We start from the raw sequence: 25,977 nt of genomic DNA on the forward strand, positions 1-25,977 counted from the left end.
ATGTGTTTAAGTTAAATAACCTTTTTGTTAAGGATTCTTCATAAATGGTGTGGATACTTCATATCGCGCCACTCATGATTGCCCTTAGGTCTGATTGTCCCACTTATAATGATATTGAGATTGATGGTTGAATTCAGGTTAGTATTAGCCTAATCCATTTGTTATAAATTTCACCATCAGCCTTTTACCGAACAGCAGCCACTAATTAGCATTCCTGATTCAGTGAAGAAGTGGGCGAAAGACATGAATAGACAGTTTTCCAAAGAAGACACCCAGATAGCTAACAGATACATGAAAAGATACTCAACGTCACTCATCATCAGGGAAATACAAATCAAAACCACAATGAAATATCACCTCACACCTGTCAGAATGGCTAAAATTAACAACTCAGGCAACAACAGATGTTGGCGAGCGTCCAGAGAAAGAGGCTTTCTTTTGCACTGAGGGTGGGAATGCAAACTGGCGCAGCCACTCTGGAAAACAGTATGGAAGTTCCTCAAAACACTAAAAATAAGACTACTCTACAACCCAGCAACTGAACTAGTAGGCATTTATCCAAAGGATACAGGAGTGCTGATTTGAAGAAGCGCATGCATCCCAGTGTTTATAGTAGCACCATTGACAATAGCTGAAGTACCGAAAAAGCCCAAATGTCCACTGACTGACAGATGGATAAAGAAGACGTAGTATATGTATGCAATGGAATATTACTCAGCAATCAAAAAGAATAAAATCTTGCCATTTGCAACAACATGGATGGAACTAGGGTGTTTTATGCTAAGTGAAATAAGTCAGTCACACAAAGATAAATATCATATGATCTCACTCATATGTGGAATTTAAGAAACAAAACAGAAGAACATAAGGGAAGGGAGGCAAAAATAGGATAAAAACAGTGAAGGAGACAAAGCATAAAAGGCTCTTACACACAGAGAATAAACTGAGGCTAGCCATATGCTGGGTTGAATGATGGGCTAAACAGGTGATGATTATTAAGGCAGCACTTGTTAGGATGAGCACTGGGTGTTACATATCAGTGATGAATCACTAAATTCTATCCATGAAATCATTATTACATTATAACTAACTTGTATATAAATGTTAAAAATAACTCCTTAGAGCTACTGTTTCATTAGGAGTTACAAAAATGGTAGGTTTTTTTTCTACTATTGTTTCTGCCTTTGTTATCTGAAATTCCTCCACAAAGAAGACTCTTTCTTCATCAACTATTTAGTTACACTGAAATGCAGCTCATATAGGAAAGGCAGGTGGCCCTGCCTTCTCTAATATTTTCAATCATTTTGGTATTTCAGCTTTGAAAAAACTTTCAGTCATTTAAATATTGCAAGGAAAAAATTCTAAATTTTCACTTTATTAAGTGGAATGCACAAAGCATTCTTGCATAATTACTTGACCTCTCTCATAGCTCCTTTTTCAAACCTAAAATGGTATATGTATACATATATATACATGTATGTGTGTGCATCTGTGTCTGTGTATTACCTGCTGTGTTTGTACATTATTTAACTTTATAACCAGCTTTAAGTTTTATTTACCCTTCTGATTTTCCCTTCTAGGAGTCACTTCTTAAGTGATTCCAAGTACTCACACCTGTTTCACATTTAGAGTGAGTCTGGGGTGAGGGGGGTAGTTTCTTAAGTAATTTATAATTCCAAATTACCTTACTGTTCTATTTCCCCAGTTAACATACATTTAATCTCTGGTGTTCCATTTTACTACAAAGAGGCAAGTTAGAACTCATCAGGAAAAAATTCCTCCATTTTTTATTTCTCTAGTCAACCTAAAAATTTACTGCATTCTTGCCTCTTCTTTTTTTTACTGTGTCCTCTCTCACCACAGTGAAAGAAGGTAATTATTCACCTAAGTACTGCATCTCTCTCTCCTCCATTCCTAGAGACTTTAACTGATCAATGAATGTTTCTCAATTGTCTTTAAATTCTATCAACTGATTTTCTTTCCTAGTCTGTAAACAGGCTTAAGTCTCTCCGATCTTGGTTAAAGAGACAAATATTCCCTTTTGGTTACCTCAGTACCTCTTCTTTCCATTACAGCCAGCCCACAGAAATATGATCTATGGTTTCTACCCACAGTCTATCCTCTGCCTTCATTACTTCTCCAAATCTTCTCTTACCGAAGTCATCAGTGGCTTCTTCCTTGCTAAAAACCAATGGACTCACCACAGCATCTGAAGTTCTTGACCTCTTTGAAATGTTTTCCATTCTTGTCACTCTCGGATCTTTCTCCCTTTACCTTCTCCTTATTCTTCTACTTCTTTGACCATTCCTTCTCATTTTCCTCTGCAGTTTCCCCTCTCTTTCTGAAACAAAGAAGACCTTTGATGTCAAACTTCCCACTGTTTTCCCTCTTACCCTGGAAGAAATTAGCATCAATTAATGTTTACAGGGTGATAGCTTCTAGAGTGGAAATCTGGTCCAAAACATTCCCATAAAGTCTTCTGTGTCCACACTGGACTTGCCTAGATATCTGTTGCCACAAAAAAGGCAGTGCCCAAATCTAAACTCATACTTTTACCTCAGAATTTGTTTTTCTCCCCCTACTTCCCTTTTGATGTATAGTACTGCTATCTGTCCAGTTGCCTAAGCCATAAATTTGGCATGATAGTATAAGACTGTGTGATTGCAAAACAGAAAATCCACTGAATAAAAGATGATTTATCATATGCTTAAGGACAATCTCATAAAAGACAATTTATATATATATAGTTTTTAAATTAATTTATTTATCTTGAGAGAAAGAGAGGGCACATGAAAGGGGTATGGACAGAGATAAGGGGAGAGAGAGAAAGAATCCCAATCAGGCTATGTGCTGTCAGCATGGAGTCTGACTTGGGGCTCAATCCCACAAATCACGAGATCATGACCTGAGCCAAAATCAAGTCTTGGATGCTCAGCCTACCTGAGCCACCCAGGCATGCATCCATCTATCTATCTATCTATCTATCTATCTATCTATCTATCTATCTATCTATCTATCTACCTATCTATCAATCATCTTTTAAAGTAAGTTCTGCATGGGGCTTAAACTCATGACCTTGAGAAAAGAGTCACATGCTCTAACCACTGAGCCAGCCAGTTGCCCCATAAAAGGCAGTTATGAGGAAATTAAACAGGGGAACCTGGCTGGCTCAGTCAGTAGAGCATGCAGCTCTTGATAGGGGGTCATGAATTCAAGCCCCATGTGGAGTGTACAGATTAAAAAGAAAAGAAAAAAAAAAACAACCAGACCTCAAAGGAATCTCTCAACAAACTCTGTCTCCCAAGCTCATCTGAATTGCTTTTCTTGACTTTTATCTATTTCCTCCCTTATGACTAGATTTTTCTGCTAATTTAAGGCTTAGTAACACCACTATAAGTCTGACCCAGTGTGACCTTCCAGGCCAAACCCACAGCAGCATTTCTCTGAATTCCCTGAATATCATGGTTCATAGCCAGAGAGAATCAGACTGCCCCAATTTAGCTGAGGCAAGGGGTGCAAACATGTCTGCTCATATCCTCTACCTTAGAGAGAAACAGACTCTCTTAGAAGGAGCTGTGGGAAAGCTAGACTGTATGACAAGTGTCAGTTCTTGACTTTTTACTTTTCACAAATCTTTACATCTAAGAAAGAGTGATCAGTAGGGTGCCTGTCTGGCTCAGTTAGTAGAGTATACAACTCCTGATCCTAAGGTCTTGAGTTCAAGCCCTATGCTGGGTGTAGAGTTTACTTAAAACCAATTAATTAATTAATTTTAAAAGAGTGAAAAAGAAAAGATCAAGTTCGATCAGTTCCACCTGTCTAATACTTCACAAATCTAACCACTTCTCATTTCATTTAAGCCACACTTTTCCAGATCCTTCCAATGTGTCCCTACATCCACTTTCATTCTTCTCATCAGTCCTTTATGCTTCAGCCAGAGTGATCTTTTTAAAGTATTAATTTGAGGGGTGCCTGGGTGGCTCAGTTGGTTAGGTGTCTGACTTTGGCTCAGATGATGATCTCATGGTTTGTGGGTTCAAGCCCTTGTGTTGGGCTTTATGCAGACAGCTCTGACCCTGGATCCTGCTGTGGATTGTGTCTGCCTCTCTCTCTGCACCTTCCCTGCTCGTGCTCTGTCTCTCTGTTTCTCAAAGATGAATAAAGGTTAAAAAAATTTTTTTAAATAAAGTACCAATTTGATAATGTCACTTTTTTACTTAAATCTTTTCATAGGGTATGTCAAGACTGACATATGACTTGTAGATATCTATAAGTCAGTTTAAACTTCTTAATATGATTATATTAGTTTCCCAGGGCTGCTGTAATAAATCATCACAAATTTGGTGGATTAAAACAACAGAAGTTCATTTTTCACAGTTCTGGAGGCTTGAAATCCAAAAGCAAGCTGTAAGCAGGACCATGCTCCCTCTGAAATCTCTTGGGAAGCATTCTTTCTTCCTTTTTTCTAGAATCTGGTGATTCCTGGCAATCTCTGCCATTCCTTGGCTTGAACTGCATCACTCAAAATTTTGCCTCCATCTTCTCATGGCTTTCTTTTATATGTGTCTCTCTGAGTCCCCCTTCTTATAATGACAACAGTCATGGGATTTAGAGCCCACCCTATATCCAGGATAATTCCATCTTGAGATCCTTAACATGTGCAAAGACTGAGCATTCTGAGGTTCCAGGTAGACATGAATTTCATGAAACTATTACCTAACTCATTACAGTTGCCTACAGGCCTTTTATAATATGGCATCTACGTACCTCTCTAGCCTCATCTTTTACTAATCTCCACCTCTCATTCTAATCTCCAGTCATACCAAACCCCTTGCAATTCTGGGACCACAGGCTGGTTCTTCTCCCTTCTGCAAAAGGATCTTTGCATTTCCTGCCCACCTCTGTCTGGAACATCCTTGCAATCTCCCCTTGCCTGACTTTTAGTATTTTTCAGATTCAGTTGCTCTAGGAATTTTTCCCAAAGCTCACCTCTCATTTCCGTATGTTCCCCTCACCTAAGATTTACTTCAATCATAGCATGTTTTGCACCATTTCACAATTTTAATTGCTGCGTCACTTCTTTTGTAGGTCTCTTTCCCCATTTCTTCGCCAGTCAAATAATCAATAAAGGACTAATCATTTCTTGTTTTGTTTTCTTTTTAAAAATTTTTATGGCTATTTATTTCTGAGAGAGAGAGAGAGAGAGAGAGAGAGAGCGCGCATGAGTGGAGGAGGGGCAGAGAGAGAGGGAAACAGAATTCAAAGTAAGTTCCAGCCTCTGAGCTGTCAGCACAGAGCCTGAGCTCTACGCGGGGCTCAAACTCAAACCATGAGATCATGACCTGAGCCAAAGTCGGCTGTTCAACCAATTGAGCGACCCAGGTGCCCGTTTTGTTTTCCTTTTATTTGTAGTATTCTCAGAGCCTAACACAGTGCCTAATAGGCACTATACAAATGATTATTGAATAATGAATGAATGAATCAATGAATCAATGAATCAATGAATGAATGTCTTTGAAAAGCAGTTCACGGGGTGCCTGGGTGGCTCAGTTGGTTAAGCGTCCGACTTCGGCTCAGGTCCGATCTCACTTAGGTGGGTTCGAGCCCCGCGTCAGGCTCTGTGCTGACGGCTAGCTCAGAGCCTGGAGCCTGCTTCTGGTTCTGTGTTTCCTTCTCTCTCTGCCCCTCCCCCTCTCATGGTCTGCCTCTCTCTGTATCAAAAATAAATAAAACATTAAAAAATTAAAAAAAAGAAAAGCAGTTCACATATGGTAATAACTTCCAGATGTCAAAATTGATATGTAATAGCATCTGTGGTGGTTTATTCATGTTTGTCCTTTAAAGACATCTTCATCTAAGGAAACTGAGAGAAGTACTCCATGAATACTAAATATTACATTAGGCAATATTAAATTACTCCATTTGGTTTTGGTGTTGCATGTGATGAAAACCCACTTTGATCTGACCGTAGCCCTATTCATTTTGATGATCAGATAAAATAATGTAAAATTTTCAATTATAGCCATAAACTTGAATGATGGAATTATCATATGAATGGGTGTGAATTCCATATTAATATTAACTTTAAGGAAAACTATGTAGTTTTTTTTCTAAAGAGAAGAAAAGCCTCTATTGAAGTTGGAAACTGTGTATACCTGCAAGTGAAAGAACCAGAAAAAATAGCCTTAAAGAAAAGAGAAAGTTAAAGCATGTAGATAGTATTGATTATCATCAGGTAAATCACCACTCTTATTACAATGGAATTTAAATTGTATAGTCACCTTGAATAAAATGAGGACAGAGAAATGTTATTTAGGAAAATCACATTCCTTTTTGTTAATTTTTGGAATTAAAGGCTCCCAGGATTTTTCAATATTTTCCTTTTCGGTTAACAAAACATTAAGGATTATATAAGTATGTAGCAGGATCTCACACTTGTCAGAATGATTAAACTCAACAACACAAGAAACAACAAGTGTTGGTGAGAATGCAGAAAAAAAGAACCCTCTTGCACTGCTGTTGGGATTGCAAACGGGTACAGCCACTCTGGAAAACAGTATGGAGTTTCCTCAAAAGGTTAAAAACAGAACTACCCCACAATCCAGCAACTGCACTACTAGGTATTTATCCAAAGAAGAAAAAAACACTCAAAGGGATACATGCACTCCTAGCTTTATAACATTATTTACAATAGCCAAGATATGGAAGTAGCCTAAGTGTTGATCAATGGATAAAGAAGATGGGGATACAATGGAATATTATTCAGCCATAAAAAGAATGAAATCTTACCATTTGTAACAATATGGATGGAGCTAAAGAGGATAATACTAAGCAAAATAAGTCAGAGAAAGACAAATACCATATGATTTCACTCATATGTGGAATTTAAGAAACAAATCAAACACGGGCACCTGTGTAGTTCAGTCAGTTAAGCAACTCCTGGTTTCGACTCAGGCCATGATCTTGCAGTTCATGTATTCAAGCCCTGCATCAGGCTCTGTGCTGACAGTGCTGAGCCTGCTTGGGAGTCTCTCTCCCTCTCTCTCTGCTCCTCCCCTGTTTGTTCTCTCTGTCTCTCTCTCTGAAAATAAGTAAACTTTTAAAAAGTTTTTTTAAAGTAACAAAACAAACAAGCAAAGAGGAAAAAAAGAGAGTGAGACAAATCCAGAAACAGACTCTTCATTATGAAGAACAAACTAATGATTACCAGAAGGCAGAAGTGGGGGATGGGCAAAATAGGTGACGGAGATTAAGGAGTGCACTTGTGGTGGGCACTGGGTGATGTATGGAATTGTTGAACTACTATATTGTGCCCCTAAGAGTAATATTACACTTAACTAACTAGAATTAAAATAAAAAGATTTTTAATAAGTATGTAGCCAGCTAGCTGGGTTGCCTGAAAGAAAAGAACTTACAAGCTAATTGTGGTTAAAGGACATCAACAAGTAGGACATCAGTGATGGGGACAGTTCCTGGAGTCCTTTGGTCCCTGTGGTTCCCCTGTAGTCCAGTCATGGGGAAGCACTTGTAGATTGTGTTTAAGGGAGTTGTAAGGACCTGCCAGAGGTGGTGAGGTTCTCCAGACTAACAGCAACCCAAGTTTCCAAGGGGCATCAAGAATGGAATAACTCAGTGGTGGAGGAACTGAGCTGTGATGAGACTAGAAAAGGGGAGTTTCTGGTGTCTGTCTGTTCAGATTGTCTTTGGGGAACTAACTCAGTGAAATGAAAGAGGATGACTAGTAGATAAAAAGACTATCCTGTTCTTCATTTATTCCCTCCCTCCTCTCATCTCTCTTTATCTATCTATCTATCTATCTATCTATCTTTCTTTCTTTCTTTCTTTCTTTGGGAGAGAGAGAGTAGGTGCAGGAGAGTGGGGAACAAGGGGCAGAGAGCAGAGAGAATCCCAGCAAGAGCAGACAGAGAGAAGAAGGGAGAGAGAGAAAGAGAGAGAGAGAGAGAGAGAAGCAGGGCTCACCCAAAGCAGGGCTTGTGCTTACCAAACGTGGGGCTCGAGATCACCTGAAAGGAGCTCAAGCTGATGAATGGTGAAATCATGACCTGAGCAGAAGTCAAATGCTTAAGGCCAGGTGCCCCTCTTGTCTCTCTATCCTCTCTCTCCCTGTTTTCTCACATGCCTGCTGTCTGTCTCACTTTGGATTATTGTAAAATAGAAAAAAAAAAAAAGCAGGACAAATCCCTGTTATTCATATAACCTTTCCCTGCAGCCTATCTTTCTGTGAACAGAGGCTATGGCTGGAAAGAACTCAATATTCTTATAACCCTCATTTCTGAAAATCTAGTCATTCATTGTTTTTTATTTATTTATTTATTTTTAATGTTTATTTATTTTTGAGAGACAGAGCATGAGCAGGGGAAGGGGCAGAGAGGAGACACAGAATCTGAAGTAGGCTCCAGGCTCTGAGCTGTCAGCACAGAGCCCAATGCAGGGCTCAAACTCACTAACCACGAGATCATGACCTGAGCCGAAGTCAGCCACTTAACTGATTGAGCCATGCAGGCACTCCATCATTGTTTTTCTTAATTCATTCATTTGTTCATCATTAATTGTTCGACAAACATTTTTGAGCCTATAATGTTCTAGGTATAAAATTTATCTTACGGATCAATTATTTTCAGTTCTTTTTCTTTAAGCCATGCAAACCTTTTTTTTCCAGTAAAGGATCACTGAATCTCGATATGGAAAACATAAAAGCTGCACTGAGTAAATTGGGGTGGGGATACAGAAGTTGCCCAACTCCCACCCTGTCTTGTCCTGCAGCTCCTGAAAGATTCTGTGGAGCATAGCATACATGCCACTGCCCTGTAATAATCACTTTTGGAGGATGCTAGTGAACTACCATGTTAAGTTTGAAAACTAATAAAGAGAGCAAAGAATTAATCATTACTCTTGTGTTTCCTATACCCATTCTATCGCAGAATAACCAAATACTTGATCAACAATTTTCTCCTTATAGGATTACAGATAGAAAGAAGGAACAATATTGAATTTAAATATCATCATTTTGCAATCCCTAGTGAATCAACAGATCCAGTCAGTGATCATTGATGGCAGCTAACATCACAAAGAACAATAAGACTTTCTGTGCCACCTAATGAAAGAATGCACACCACCACTCTTGAGGTTGTCTTGGAAAATAAATCCAGTGTAAATCTGGTTAATCACTTGATCCCATTTTCAGAAAATTTAAAGGAGAGAGGATCATGAAGGACTTTTGTTCTTGGCTTTTCTTGAAGTTGGCACCCCACATCAATACCTTCTGCCCCACTTCAGGTGCTGCAGCACTAGAGACCTAGATAGAACAATTGAGGTATTAAGGGGACAGTTTGTTTATCTTTGAGCTTTAGACATAGTTCTGTCTCCTCATCTTCAATTCCTCATTGTCTACCGGATCCCTCTCATGAGCATTTAAAAGTGCAGTTGGTTTCCAGTGAGTTCCATATTACTAAATCAGCTGTATATTGCCTGTCAGTCTTCATCTTAATTGACTTCTTAGTAGCATCCATTGTAGATCCTCTTTGAAGTCATTCTGTTGTCCCTGCTAGTGTGACATCACACTATCTCGTTGATTGTCTAGTCTCTCTGATCAGGGCCTCTCATTATTTTATGCCAAATCATCTTTACATGTTGGACTTTAAAAAAATTTTTATTTATTATTGAGAGACAGAGCATGAGCATGAACATGGGAGGGGCAGGGGGAGGGGGAGACACAGAATCTGAAACAGGCTCCAGGCTCTGAGCTGTCAGCACAGAGCCTGATGGGGGGCTCGAATTCACAAAGCAGAGACCATGACCTGAGCCGAAGTCCAATGCTTAACTCACTGAGCCACCCAGGTGCCCCCATGTTTGACATTTTTAAAGTCTCAGACCTGGTTTCCCTTTCTTCTCATTCTGTTCTCCTTCTCTTTCTCTCTCTCTCTTCCTCCCATTTCATCATACCCCTATCTTCAACTACTCACGCTTCTTCAATGATTTATATGCTGAGGACTCCTGAGTTTATATTTCTGGCCCAGGCTTCTCTGATTGCTTTAAAACATGTCTACCAATTCTTTGACACTCCTTTCATCAAAGATGGAGTCTAATTCCCCTTTGCTTAAATATGGCCTGGCCTTATGACTTGTAACAAATAGAATGTGTGTAATAGGATATGCTTATTGGCAAAGATGCTGTGTCACTTCTGAGGCAGCTTAGAAAAAGTAATACAGATTCCTCCTGGTTCTCTCTCTCAGGATGCATGGTCTAGGGCCCTAAACTACCACATAAGAATTCTCATACCCTGAACCTGCCTGGGGAGATGAAGCGAAGACCACACTGAAATAAGATGTCCAAGGAGCTTCAGCTGTTCCAGACTCGGAGTCTTTCCCAACCCAGTGTCAGGCATGTGAGTGAAAAGTCTTCCAGATGACACCCGTCCCAGACATCTGTTGACTGTAACTTCAGGGCAGACCCAAGCCAGAACACCTCAGTCAAATAATTTCAGATTTCTGACCCACAGAAACTGGGAGAAGTAATAATTGACTATTACTGTATAAAACCACTAAGTTTGGGGGTGATTTGCTACTTGAAATAGATAATCAGAATACCCTCTGACTTCCACAGAGACATCTCCTGAAGGAATTCAGGACATGCCACCCCCAAATATGCCACTTTGGCATATTGACTCTTTTGAGCTAAAGGCACTCAAGAAGCAGCAGATGCAGGAAGGACTCTGTGACCTCCCCTTTCCTCCCTAAAAATAGCCCATAACATTTCTCATGAGAAAGGTACCCTCCCTGTACCAGGAAGAAAAGAACACCATTAGCACCTAGAAATTGGGAATTGACACTGAAATGGATATGTACAGATAAACTAACTAAAATCTTTACACACTAAAATTACTAAAATCTAACTAAAATCTTACCTTTATCTTCTGTTAGTCTTTTCCCCATATATCTGCTAGTCAGTTCCCCGTAATTTATTGCCTCTAGCTCAAACACCCTTTGTCTTATCATGTCTTTCCAAATGTATTTTTTCTTTATCTAAAAGGTATATAAACTTTTTGCTCTGGTACCCAAAGTACTTCTCTGAGTCATTTTCTTATGAAGATTTCCATGTACATGTAAACTTCTAATGAAACTTGTATGCTTTTCTCCTGTTAATTTGCTTTAAGTCAGTTTAATTCTCAGGCCAGAGAATTCAGAGATCCTAAGAGAGTCGATGAGAAATTTTTCCTCCCCTCTCTCTGGACCTATTGTTTCCCTATTTTGTCCTCTTGTTAAGTAGTTCATTATTTTCATACATCACCCACCCCATTCTCAGAAACTTAGCTTCATGGTTGATTTTCATTTTGTACTTAGAACAGTACTTCTCTTAATATTAACATATTTGTTGTCCGCCTTGTGTTTCCTAAAATTCTTATTTGGTAGCATCCAAGGCATTTGCACAATATTTTAAAAAATCCCTAGGGTATAGCCAAGGTAGACAGCCTATGACAGAGACTCTTACATATGCATAAATCAGAATGCAGATCCAAGTGTTTAATGAAAATAATTATCTCTGACTGAAGGAGAACCATTAAACTTTGACATTAGTTGTTGATGAAAGCAATAATTTGTTTTCCTAGAAAGCAACAATTTAGGAATCTAAGTAGTAAAGATACAGTCAATTCTAAAGCTAGGCTAAAGATCTGAATGGCCAATGGTCTGTGAGGAATCTAATTTTAAAGGCTAATACTGGGTTGGATTAGAAATATTTGCACCCAGGGGTGCCTGGTTGGCTCAGTAAGTTACTCTTGATTTTGGCTCAGCTAAAGCCCCTGGTTGGGTTTCATGCTGAGCATGGGGCCTGCTTGGATTCTCCCTCTCTCCCTCTACCCCTCCCCCATGCACACACATGCACTTGTGCTCATGCTCTCTCTTTCTCCCCACCTCTCTCTCACTCTCTCTTGAAAAGAAAAGAAAAGAAAACAAAACAAAACAAAACAAAAGGAAAGAAAAGAAAAGAAAAGAAATATTTGTGCCCAAAACAATGTTTCTGTATACACTTCTAACCTGACTAGCCCTACCAAGGGATAAATGATAAATTTTTTCTGGACTTGATTTCTGTTGGCCTTAATCTGCAACAGGACTGGAAAAAGCAGGATAAACTAAGAGAATCTTTGTCATAAAAAAGGGAGGAAAAAGAGAAGAGGGTCAGGAAGACTAGGAATACCCAGATCTGCCCCAAGAGGGGAGGAAATGAGACAGGATGGCAGACAAGTTAAGACAGAATGTGCCCTAGATGGGTTCATATAGGGCTTCTATAAACATACCTGTATCTCAAAAGGAAGAGCTGTCTGCCTTATTTTGTGAGAAATGTTGGTCATGAATACAAATAAATAGCTCCAGGCTATGGTGTGTTAAATCGAAGAATAATTATTTATTAAGAAATTGCAATAATGAATGTTTTGGGAGAGGGAGAAGGAAAAAAAGAGAGATATATTCACAAAGTGAGAGAGGGAGGGAAGAAGTAATCCTTCATAAATTCCACAAGGAAAAAAATATTAACGGAGCACCTGGCTGGCTGTGGGTAAAGCATGTGACTATTGATCTAGAGATTATAAGTTCTAGCCCCACATTGGGTGTAGAGATTACTTTTTTTAAAATTCATGAAGGGTTCCTGGGTGGGTCAATCAGTTAAGCATCCCCCCAACTCTTGATTTTGGCTCAGGTCATGATCTCATGATTCATGAATTAGAGCCCCACATCAGGCTCTGCACTGACAGTGTGGAGCCTGCTTGGGATTCTCTCTCCCTCTGTCTCTATTTCTCCCCCATTTGTGCTCTCTTGCTCTCAATATAAATAAATAAACTTAAAAAAATAAAAATAAAAAACTAATGAAAGGAAAGACCAAGTTCAATTTTATCTATACTGCAACATATTGGAACATAAAATAAATTAGTATCTCAGTCCTCAGATATTTTAAGACAATGAATAACTCACCTAAGGCAATGTTTATTTAAAAGAAAAGTCCCAAAGTGAAATACAGCAGTAAACTGGAATGAACATGAACAGCTTCTGATATTAGGCACATTAAGAGAGGTGTTTTGGGAAAACAGCTCTCTGTTTTTGGCAAGTACCACATCTGAGATGACATCTGAGTAATTAATATGTTTAGCCTTGATAATACATTTTCAGAAGGAATGTTACTGTGGATACAAATTTTCAAATAGCAAACAGCACTTCTTATTGTCACCTCCCATTATGTGTCTTTCATCACCTACTTAGCCAGCTGTGCCGCTATGTAGGCAAAAGGAAACATGTAACAGATGCTCCTAGAACTTAAAGCATGAAGTGTTTTCAAACATGGCTAGCTACATTGGTTAGAGATGAAAGGTGTCCACACTGGAAAACATTAGTTTATCCACTAAGATAGTAGATAATGGAATAAAATTCACCACCTGCCAGCAACATGTTCTTGGGCTAAGTTATTTAAACTTTCCATGCCTCAGTCTTCTCTTCACTTAATAACACTTCACTTAATAACAAACATACATGGCAAATGGTAAATGTTCAATAGATGTTAGCAATTCGTTATTTAATTTTTATTGAATTGTATATGTGAGAGCTTTGGAGAGTGAGCAAATACTTTAAAGAAAGAAACTTGGTTTGGTGCAGTACTATAGCTGAAGCCAAAAAACAAACAAAACAAAAAAGAGTATATGTATGAAACTCTCACTTCAGCTTGAAGCAGGCAAGTTCAACTTTTATCCTCTATATATTGAAGTTCTGTGTAAAATTTCAATAAAAAAGTAGGGCACTGGGCTCTGACTCTCGATTTTGGCTCAGGTCATGATCTCACAGTCTGTCAGTTCAAGCCCCATGTCGGGCTCTACAGTAACAGTGTGGAGCCTGCTTGGGATTCTCTCTCTCTCCCTCTTTCTCTGCCTCTCCCCTGCTTGTTCTCTCTCTCTCTCTCAAAATAAATAAAAATAAACTTAAAAATTTTTAAATAAAAACTAAATACTATTATTACTTAAGTAATTGACAATAAGTGATAATGGGTAGAGCCTCTAATGTCAAAGCTGTACATTACATATCTATGATAAAAATCTCAGAAAATTAGAGATAATAGAGAACTTACATAAGATGATAATGGCATATATAAAAAATGTACAGAGGTAACATACTCAATAGTAAAATGGTGACTGATTTCCCTCTAAAACAAGAATGAGAAAAGGATGCCTGCTTTCCATTCAACATTGTATGAGCCAGTGCAATAAAGTAAGAAAAAGAAATAAAAGGTATAAAGATTGGAAATGAAATGATAGAAGTGTCCTTAACTTCAAGGAATATGAGTTTAACATAAATATTCATAATAGTCTACAAATAATTATACTTAATATGTTCATTAAAATCAAAGACAACATATAAAACTGAATTCTATTTCTATATGCCAGCAACAAATAGAAAATACGTTTTTAAAAAGACGTAATTTTTCATACTTTAAAAAATATTAAATCCATGGTAGTAAATCTAGCAAACAGAATGTTGATGAGATAAAATCTTAATATCTGAAATATACAGATACAGGTTCTTAGATCAGAAGACTCAATGTTGAAACAATGTCAGTTCTTTCTAAATTGACTTCCAGTTCAAGGTGATCTCGTTAAAAACCTCAACAGAAATTTTTTGAGTTGAAGGTGATAGTAAAATTTATATGAAATGCAACACCTAAGAATAATTAAAAAACATTGAAGCAGCATATAAAGTAGGAGGATTTGCTGTACTGAACTCAATAATTATTATAGTAACAAAGAGAGTAAGGTGTCAGTGCAAGAAAAGAAAATTGCAGAGTACAGAAAAGACCCGTATGCTTTTTGAGACTTGCTTTACCTTAAAGGTAGCAAAGCAGAGAAGTGGAGGAAAGACGATTTCTACAATGTTGGGTATCCTTATAGGAGAAACAAAACTTGACCCTTACCTCATATAATACACAAAATTAATTCTAAACACATTTTGATTCTAAATGTAAAATGTAAATCAGCAAAGTTTCTATATAGTAACTTAGTAAATCATTTTTATAATTCTCACATTCTCTGCCCCCCCCCCCCCGCCAGATCCTATAGGGGAAGTCAGCTCCAGGAGACAAAATGATCAACTCATGTATATTAACATATAAATTCTAGAGGTTGGATGTACCTTAGAGGTCATATGTTTCAGTTCTTCATCATAAAAAGACTGGCAACAGTTTAGCTATTAGCATTCCCAGGCCCTTGAACTGGACTACAGAGTAAATTTCCTACTATGGAAGTTAAGCGCCAGACTGCTAAGCTGAGGAAGATATTTTAGTCCCCTGAAATATTACCTCTGAGTTTGGGTCTTGCTTGAATTGTTTCACTTTGAAGGAGATGTTTCTCCTGGAGCTTTGGGCCATGTAATAACAGAGGATCCTAAATCCCCAGAAGTTGTTCTGAGGAAGGACAGGATGTGGCTCATCACCTACAGTAAGGTGACCAAATGTTTTGTTTTGCTTGGAATTGGGGATGGTAGTGTCAGGACAGGCACTCTTGACTTGGGACTGAAGTCATCTAAAGGCTCACTTACTGTATGTCTGGTCAGTGATGCTGACTACTGACTGGGAACTTAGCTGGAGTTATCAGCTGAAACACCTTTACATAAACTCTCCATGTGATTGCCAGGGAACCCTAATCACCTGTCAATTGAGTTCCAAGAACAAACGTCCCAAAAGAACCAGGCTGACTTGTGTCACCTTTTATATTCTAACCTCAGCTGTCACATAGCATCACCAGTAACTCAGATTCAAGGAAGAGGACCCTAAATATCACCTCTCCATGGGAGAGCTCTCAAAGCACATTGTAAGATGAGTGGTAGGATAAGATATATTTTTGTGGCCATTTGTGGAAGATACAATATGCCACAGTCGTATGGAGAATCCACCAAGACACTCGAAGGACTTAGACATACAGGTGACTGGTGTGGAGTGTGGTGGGGTGCAGGGGGAGCAAAAGAAATCATTCTCTCAGGTGCTTCTCTTTATCTTCCACATCTCATAAGTCAATTTCTATCCTGTGGGTTCTAGGTTTTTAAATATGAGCTGGATTTCTATAAAATTATAGTAAAGAATAAGAGCAATGTGGTGGCAAGGTCATCTATTCACAGTTTAGGTGTGCTTTACAACTTTGGTGATATATGAATACAGAGTGAGGGCTGGCCACCTGATATGGTCAGAAGACTATCAGTTTAGGGTTATAAATTCTGTCTCCTTCCACTGTTATCTCCATTGTTCTATCTTATGACTTTGGTCAAGTCACTTTTATGCCTCAGGTGCCTCATTTTTGAAATAAGAGTGATAGCAGTACTTGATTTACTTACTTGACAGGTGTAGGAATCAAATAAGATCAGTATGAGAAACCACCATGGAAGCATAAAACTTTATATATTTTATAAATGTGTCAAGTTTAACATGTGCTATCTTCAAGAAGGTTAAGTATGAAAGCAAAGACAGTAAAAGACTTGGATGAGATAGATGACCTCTCAGGCCCTGTTAGATCTGCCATTAAGACCTTGAACCAAACTAATTACTTAATCTGACTTACTGAATTAAAACATTCATGACCAAATGAGGACCAAATAACAATTAGGTGACAAAACTGTGCTTAATGCCTTAATACAGTAAATCTGTACATCAAGTAAGGTCCAAGTATACCCATTACTTTTGGATAATAATAGAGAAGAGCATAGTTTCTATCATTTTTATAGATACAGAGCTTAACAAACTTTTAAATTTTATTTTATTTAATCAATGTTCCCCTGCTGAACTTCATAACGCAGAAAAAGGACCATACTATAGAAAAGGCTACTGGGAAACCGAAAACTGAAAAGTAATGATCATAAGCCACTATGGAAAGTGGTTGTAAAGAGCTGAATAAAAAATGAGTAACACTAAAAAGAAGTTAAATCTCCCAAATTAATAATGAGTCTAGTAAAGAAGTCACAGACTGAGGGGTGATAATAACGACCTCGATGGATAATAAATTTGACTTCATTTATATTCCTAAGACAGCAAGTATATGTATAGTTCACAGTGGTGCAAAAAGTAATTTGAAATACACAGTAAGTTAATCAATGCCTGTTTTATGGTTGCTGAGCTTAGGGAAACTGCTGATCCAGAAAGAGAAACGCTCTCGGTCTTCGCTTCCAATACAGCCTTGAGGCCTTCTCACCTGGTTTTTCTTTTGGGTTGTCTCAGTCCCTCTCAAAATTTCAAATGATTGCCTTTACTCTCTGGGCTTCAAGCTTATGTTACTAATGGCCTACCTACTATAGGGCAAAAAACGGTCCCATTTTGCTAATAAATGAGATTTCCAGGACACAGACTTTCAGGGCTATAACTGGGCAGGGCCCAGGCACACTGGGATAGGTTATACTTTACTACTAAATAACTCTCCCTTGTCACTCTTGAGGCAACTTACACTCAGCATATCCAAAAGTTATTGACCATCTTCCCCTTCATTGCAATTTCTCACAGTATTCTCTCCAGCATGCTTGGCACCTTGTCTATGTTGACTAGTGTGTTAGAAACCTTGGAGTGATTACAGACTTTTCCTCCTCACCCACCTCCCACACAAAATCCAGTTCTCTGTGTGCCTCTTTTGAAAGCATGTCTGTTTTGTTGGTTTAACTTCCTCATCATCTCATACATGGACTATTGCAAAGGCCTCTTATAAAATACAATGATAATTAAATATTCACTCTCTGACATGCCTCATTACTTATATTATTTGGGCTCTGTATTGACATTTCTTTATTAATAAAAATTGTTAATATACCTGCTGTCAATGAAAGACTAAGGAAATGTTTCAGAGTAACGGGATATGATAGGATCTCAGATTGGGAGAGAAGTTCCCATAAAGGATTATATTGGGACAATCAATGAAAACTGAATATGGACTATGTGTTGATAATATTGATAATTTTATCAATATTAAATTTCATGAGTTAGGTCATCACTCAGTATTTATGTATCTGAATGTCTTTGTTCTTTCTTTTAAGTTTCATTTTTAAAATTTATTTTTAATATTTATTTATTTATTTTGAGAGAGAGTGAGAGAGAATGAGCAGTGGAGGGGCAGAAAGAAAGAGACAGAGAATCCCAAGCAGGCTCCACACTGTCAGCACAAAGCCCAATACAGGGCTAAAACTCACAAACTTTGAGAACATGATTTGAGGGGAAATCAAGAGTGGGATGCTTAACCACCTGAGCCACCCAGACACCCCTGAATATCTTTGTTTTTAAGATTTACATGCTGTAGGGGTGACAGGCCATGATCTTGTCCATTTTCATATTTTCAGGAAAATATTTTTTAAAAAATAAGAAAAAAAGGGGATAGAAGAAAAAATAAAGAAGATATCTTAGGTGTGTGTAAGCACTTGGCAACACTGTTGAAACAAAATATTAACTAATCACTGGCTGGCCCATGTCAGGCAATGTGTTCAGAAGTCTCATTCATAGCAAATACAATGAAGATCTCAGGTCTAGTGTGATGTCAGTGTAAGCTATAAAGCCAAAGACTATTCAGAAGACCCTTTCTGTTTTAAAGAGTATGTTAGGAGGCCCCATGAGTCAAAGTTCTGTAGATGAACAATGGGATTTGCCAAGTAAGTGGTTACCAAAGTAAAGCTTGGAAGGAGTCTAATAAAGACAGAAGCAACAAATATTGTCTATTGCAATCCAGCCTTCCACTTTCTGGATTTTTTGCATCTCTGACATTAAAAAGTGAAGTCTTGGGGTGCCTGGATGGCTCAGTCAGTTAAGAGTCCAACTCTTGATTTTCGTTCAGGTCATGATCTCAGTCCCGTCCTGGGCATGGAGTCTGCTTGAGACTTTCTCTTTCTCCTTCTCCCTGTGCTCTTCCCTCACTTGCGCTCTCCTGCTCTTTCTCTCTCTCTCTCTAAAAAAAACAAAAACAAAAACACAAAGTGAAGTCTTGAAAGGGTTAATCTATAGTGTAGGGTCAAGTGACTGTACGTCTTAAAGAAATCAGATCAGACTTGACCTTGCTGATAATTCCCCAATTGAGTGACCAAACCAGTGACTGACTGGAGAAGATCAGGTAACAGTCAGGCAGTGAGGTCAGCCCCTAAGAAGAGCACTTGTTTTATGAATTTGAGGCCTCCAATGACTTCCTGCCAACGTGTAAGTTGGGAATGACAATGTGTTGCCCTTACACGGCATCTGAATTTCAAAGCCAGGATGATATTTCTCCAAAATCCAGATTCTTAGCCCAATTGTTTTGCTGCTACACCCAGACCCTAAACAACCTGGTCTTGTACTTCTGCCCTACATCCAACCTCTATGCCTACTATTTCTGAAAACATGGTTAATTTTCAACTCTATCTAAATTATTGGCCCAACATTTAACCCATAATGCCCTCTCTTGCCTCCATATCTTCGCTCATGTGTTGCTTCTACTCAGATGAAACCTAAGCTTTGCACACTGGCAGTATTGTAGCCAATGAGGTTTGTCTGAGGCATGATTATTGCTACTTGAAAACCTTTCCCTACTCAGATGACCCTTACCCACTAGGCATGCAAGAAATTTCACCTTGTTTCAAAAGTTTATAACAAATTTCTGCACTTTAAAATATTTAGTAAAATCTTTTCTAATTCCTCCAAGCAAAAGTTGGCCTTCTCATATATGACTTTATACAGATTTCTATTATAATTTTTATTTTTAATTTTGTTTACTATTACTTTTTATGAGTGCCTCCCTTGATAACTCCTCCAAGGCTCAAATGGGGTCATATCAATTGTTTTATTTCCATATGGCCTACCTTTTCAATTTCTCTCTAGAAGGCATCTTTAAACCCTCATAGCTTTGTCCTTATACCATATCAGACTTCCAATGTCCTGTCAACTCCCAACACCCATAGCAATCATTTTTTTTATTATTGTTGTCTTTCCCTTCTTAACCAGGTTTTGTGCTTGACTAGCTACTGACCCCCATATACTGAGACTGAGGGAGGAGTAAGGATAACACCATAACTCTAGGGTAGAATGCTGGCATGCACCAGGAGCATTCTTGGGACGGTATATTTTCCCTTTGCATCACTCATCCTGATTGTTCTTTCAGTACACTGGCTATTGTACCAGGTGTCTATGGTGCTTACTCTTCAGGATGGTCTGAAACACATTTCCATTTCTCTGCTTATTATAGCAAATTGGATAGTTTGGATTTGGGGTGGAGTCTGTAGGTTAGATGATGAGGCTATAAACAAGGGCAGGGATGCAAAGAGCACAAGTGGAGACAATGGGTAAAAGTCCATTGTGTTAATCAGTTTCATTGAAAACCTAACCAAAGAGGTAAAAAATTTATACTGAAATCTATACTCTACTGAAAATTATACAAATTGAAGAAATTGAAGGAGACACAAAAAAATGGAAAGATATTCCATGCTCCTGGATTGAAAGAACAAATATTGTTAAAATTTCTATACTACCCAAAGCAATCTACATATTCAATGCAATCCCTATCAAAATAACACCAAGCATTCTTCACAGAGCTAAAACAAACAATCCTGAAATGTGTATGGAACCATAAAATACCCCAAATAGCCCAAACAATCCTGAAAAAGAAATCCAAAGCTGGAGGCATCACAATCCTGGACTTCAAGACGTATCACATAGCTGTAATCATCAAGACAGAGTGGTACTGGCACACAAACAGACACTCAGATCAATGGAACAGAATAGAGACCTGCAAATTAGCCCACAAATGTATGACCAGCGAATCTTGACAAAATAATTAAGAATATCTAATGAAATAAAGACAGTTTCTTCAGCAAATGGTGCTGGGAAAACTAGACAGTGACATGCAGAAAAATCAACGCGGATCACTTTCTTACACCATATACAATAAGCTCAAAATGGATGAAAGACCTAAATGTAAGACAGGAAGCCATCAAAATCCTAGGAGAAAGCAGGTAAAAACCTCTTTGACCATGGCCTCGGCATCTTCTTACTCAACACATCTCCAGAGGCAAGAGAAACAAAGGCAAAAATGAACTATTGGAACCTCATCAAAATAAAAAGATTCTGCACAGCAAAGGAAACAATCAGCAAAACTAAAAGGCACCAACAGAATGGGAGAAGATATTTGCAAATTATACATCAGATAAAGGGTTACTATCCAAAGTCTATAAAGAACTTATCAAACTCAATACCCAAAAAACCAAATGGGCAAAATATATGAATAGACCCTTCTCCAAATAAGGCATCCAGTGGCTAACAGACATATGGAAAAAAGCTCAATGTCACTTATCACCAGGGAAATACAAATCAAAACCAATATGAAATACCACCTCATCCATCAGAATGGCTAACAGTAACAATTCAAGCAACAACAGATGTTAGTGAAGATGTGGAGAAAGATGATCTCTTTTGCACTGCTAGTGGGAATGCAAAGTGGTGCAGCCACTCTGGAAAACAGTATGGATGTTCCTCAAAAAAATTAAAAATAGAACTACCCTATGACCCAGCAATTGCACTACTAGGAATTTATCCAAGAAATCCAGGTATGCTGTTTCGAAGAGGCACGTTTAAGCCAACAAACACCCTCAGAAAAGGGAGAGCAGGGGTGCCTGGATGGCTCAGTCGGTTAAGCCTCTGACTTTGGCTCAGGTCAGATCTCACGTTTATGGGTTCAAGCCCGTGTCAGGCTCTGTGCTAACAGCTCAGAGCCTGGAGCCTGCTTCCAGTTCTGTGTCTCCTTCTCTCTCTGCCCCTCCCCCTCTCATGCTCTGTCTCTCTCTGTATCAAAAATAAAAAATAAAACATTTAAAAAAAGGAAAAAAGAGAATAGACTGAAGTATATTGAAGGATGAAGTTCATAGCCCCATATATGCTAAGAAATTTATCTTGAATTTAATCAAGCCTCTAGATCTAGCTCATGGAAAATCTGAGAGCTAGAGGAACATGTTAAACAATATCACAAGGATATAGTCAACCGAATCCAGACTGTGGGATATTGTATAGGATGAATGACCTGGTTTCTTCAACAAATAAATGAGATTTTAAAAAATAGGAGGAGGGATTCTAAATTATTTGGATCCTAACTGAGACAAAACAACTGCACAAGACATTTGGGAGCAACTGAATAAATCTGAGTATGTACTGAGTGTTATATTATATTAAAATTAAGAAATGATTGTTTTGGGGTACCTAGGTGACTCAGTTGGTTAAGTGTCTGACTCTTGGTTTCGGTTCAGGACACTATCTCACAATTTTGTGAGTTCGAGCCTCACATCGGGCTCTGTGCTGACAATGCAGAGCCTGCTTGGAATTCTCTCTTTCCCTTTCTCTCTGCCCCTTCCCTGCTCATGCTATCTCTCTCTCAAAATTAATAAATAAACTTAATTTAAAAAAGTAATATTTATGTTGGGTGTGGTAATGGCATTAGAATTTGTTTTTTAAAAAATTCACCTTATGTATTATTGATATATGCCAAAGCACTTACAAATGAATATGTATGATATCTGTAATTTGCTTTAAAATTACCCAGAGAAAAGAAAAAAGGAAATTAGAATATCTATCAAATTGTTGACAATAATTCAATCTGGGATAATGGGACACTTTATAATATTATATTCTGTCTACTCTTATACATTTGAAAATTATATCTTTGACAATTTTTATGATAAATTCTTCAAAAAATAGATTAATAAAATTTGGAATTAAAGCTGGCTAAATTTTAATAACAGAAAGTAACCATTAAACTGTGAAAACTACCCAACATATTACCATATCCCTAATGATATGGGAGACAAAAGCAAGAATGAATATTACCACCACCAATGACAAAAATCAGTGATTGGAGAAGAATAAAACCATTTCCTTTTTATGCCCTTCTCTCCAACCTCTTCTGTCTTCCCCTCAACTCCCCAAAAGAGTGGATGCAGTAAAACAAATTAAAATGCTTCTTCTGTCATCTAGTGAAGGGACAGCCTGGACTGGGGAAATGGCTTTAGAGATGGATGAAAGAGTATTTGGGTTTATACCTACAAGGGTAGTGCAGTGATCTCCTGTGGTGACCAACTGGAGGCTGGGTCCCTCAAGGGTAGAGATTTAAAGAGAGGGAGCATGAACTGGAATCAAAGGGGAGAGTCATGTGGAGTTGTCCTGCTTCAGACAAATGGCCTTCAGTGAGGAATGCAGTCAACTCCCAGAGAGGCACCCGGGGGAGCAAATACCGACTTAGATTTATCCCTGTGCAGAGATAACCAGACGCAGAAGCTCAGTGTAAGACAGGCACACAGCCCTTGATACTGGGCCTTGAGTGGGGCAGAGCAGGGTGGAGAGTGGATTGGGAGGGGCAAACATAAAGGGCCCTACACAGGCCCACAGTTTTTGTGCATGACCTATGCTATGAGGTTCACCACAATCTGAATACTGTCTGTCTTGTCTCTTCTCTAGCCACACCCCTGTAAAATGGGGGTATGAGGGGATAACAACAGCATCTAAATCACAACTCTTGATCAAGTGAGCATCAAATGAGTAAACTTGTGTAAAGCATTCAATATGCATAGTGCTTGGCAACTGTAAGCCTTCTTGGACATAGTTCTCTTGTTCTGAATATTTTTTTCTTCCCAGGTTTCTCTAGGAACTAGGTCTCCTTCCCTCCTTCTTTTGATGTTTTGCTTTGGTTGCCTGAAAGAGTAGTATTTAATAAATATTTGTTCAGTGAATTAACACTCACTGACTATCTGTGCTAAGTGTTTTAACCTGCATCATGTCGATTATTACAACAACCTTATAAGGTAAATATCATCCCCATTTTACAGATGAGGCTATTTAAGGCTCAGAAATGCTCCAGCTTCTCCAAATCAGACCAGAGACTCAGGCCTGATTTACTCTAAAACTATGTTCTTTGCTCTATATCAGTGGCCTCATGCAAGGAGGGTTTTCTGTATAGAATGAATGCTGGCCAGTGGAATATCACCCTGATACTCCCTCTACTGTGAATCCTAAAAAATGGGCCTCTGTTTGCCAGGAGCCAGGTGACCATATGCCTTTTATCTACCAATAGGTTTTTGGGTCATAGAGTCTCTGTCTAAATCATCTTTGTGTTCCCATAGGACAACCCATTTCTTGGGTGCTAATCAATGTCTATTGACTTAACTAATACTAATAAATGATGGGCTGTCTTCTTCTGCTCTTGCTGACGCTGCTTCTTATGCGCTTTGGCCCTCTGAGGGGTTGGGGAGCTTAGCCTCCAACTCATAGTCTTGAAGGGCTCTGCCTAACATTCATTAAGCAATTTCATTGCCAGGTTTTGTTCTAGGTGCTTTACCCATAATCATTTGCTCATCATGACACATCTATGGCGTAAGGATCCTCCTTATTCCTATTTTTTTTTCCTTATTCCTATTTTAAGTTTAAAGAAACTGAAGGTCAGAAGAGTTTAGTGAACTTGTTCAAAGTCACACAGGTAGAGAGAAAGCCAGGATTTGGAATCCAAGCAGTCTGATCCAGAACCTGTACCCTTAACTATTAATAATGAAGAGGTTAACAGTTTTCCCATTGGCCACCCTGCCTTTTTCTGCCCTTTACATCCCTTGTAGCTGTGTGGCCATCAGCTCTCCCCTGCTCACCATTAGCCTAAAGGGCTGCTTCACATTGTCTCTGCTGTTATAAGTAACTGTTAAGACAAAACAAAGTGAAAGCTTATTGCCTGAATCTTTGTTGCCCCCCTGCTTCATAAAGATGAGTCTCACTTCCTTATCTTGGTCAAGCACACTTGGAGATGAAGCTGCTGAAAGGGAGTTCAGTTCAGCTTTTTCTTTTTTATAGTTTTTTCCCCACAGAAGACATTTGGCCTGGATACTCCTAGTAACAAACCCAAACCCCAACCTCACGGCCAAAGAGCTGTTGATTGAAAAAGACTGAAGAGAGACATGGAAAGCAAGCAGCACAAAAACTAGAATGGTATGCAAATCTTTGCTGGGGACAATGTTACTTTTTCAATTTTTAATGTTTGGGGGTTTTTTTCTGAGAGAGAGAGACGGGCAGGGGGTGGGGGGCAGAGAGGGAGAGGGGATCTTAAGCAGACTCCATGCTCAGCGCAAACCTGATGTGGGGGATCCATCTCAGGACCATGAGATCATGGCCTGAGCTAAAATCTAGAGCTAGATGCTTAACCGACTAAGCCACCCAGGTGGCCCAATACAATGTTAATTTCATTGAAATAATCGCTAGTTCTTTAATGTGACCAAAATAGCAATAAACTCAATTTTAAATTCATGACACAAATTTATGTTCCTTTAAAATTTAGTAATTACTATTTTCCCACCCTACACATTTTTCTTTCCCCCTCTTTAATCTTTCACTGAATATATATATGAATCACATGATAATTCTGTTTTTAATTTTCTGATAAACTACCATATTGTTTTCCATAGTGGTTACACTTTATATTCCTACCAACAGTGCAAAAGAATTCCAATTGCTCCACATCCTCACCAACACTTGTTATTTTCTGCTTTTTAAACTGGGAATCCTACTGAAGCGTTTACTTTGAAAAAATTAGTGTTCAAAGCAGGCCCGAGCCGCCTTGCTACCGCAGCTAGGAATAATGGAATAGGACCGCGGTCCTATTTTGTTGGTTTTTGGAACTGAGGCCATGATTAAGAGGGACGGCCGGGGGCATTCGTATTGCGCCGCTAGAGGTGAAATTCTTGGACTGGCGCAAGACGGACCAGAGCGAAAGCATTTGCCAAGAATGTTTTCATTAATAAAGTCGGAGGTTCGAAGACGATCAGATACCGTCGTAGTTCCAACCATAAACGATGCTGACTGGCGATGCGGCGGCGTTATTCCCATAAACATGCAGCCAAGAATCCTTTATCCAGCAAGCCTGTCATTCAAAATAGAAGGAGAGATAAAGGTTTTCCCAAAAATTGAGAGAATTCATGACCA

At 38.6% G+C, this 25,977-nt stretch overlaps 1 protein-coding gene and 1 pseudogene across 4 annotated transcripts in view; one reads left to right on the forward strand and one right to left on the reverse strand.

The window, feature by feature from the left end:
- The window catches only part of MIER3 (MIER family member 3), a 122,544-nt gene extending 120,019 nt beyond the window's left edge, over positions 1 to 2,525 (reverse strand). For all 4 annotated transcript variants that reach the window (XR_003909871.1, XM_029942265.1, XM_029942263.1 and 1 more), the window contains exons 1-2: positions 2,426 to 2,525; positions 2,202 to 2,341 (exon numbers count right to left, since the gene is read on the reverse strand). Coding sequence is in view for 2 of the 4 variants with exons in the window: in XM_029942265.1 (XP_029798125.1) it covers positions 2,202 to 2,243 (42 nt within the window). In the remaining 2 variants the exon portion in view is untranslated. The remainder of the gene's footprint in view (positions 1 to 2,201; positions 2,342 to 2,425) is intronic.
- A 16,965-nt stretch (positions 2,526 to 19,490) lies between these two features.
- Positions 19,491 to 19,655, forward strand: LOC115295020 (annotated as a pseudogene).
- The last annotated feature ends 6,322 nt before the right edge of the window (positions 19,656 to 25,977 follow it).

Source organism: Suricata suricatta, chromosome 6 (assembly GCF_006229205.1).
Source record: "Suricata suricatta isolate VVHF042 chromosome 6, meerkat_22Aug2017_6uvM2_HiC, whole genome shotgun sequence".
NCBI classification, from domain to species: domain Eukaryota; kingdom Metazoa; phylum Chordata; class Mammalia; order Carnivora; family Herpestidae; genus Suricata; species Suricata suricatta.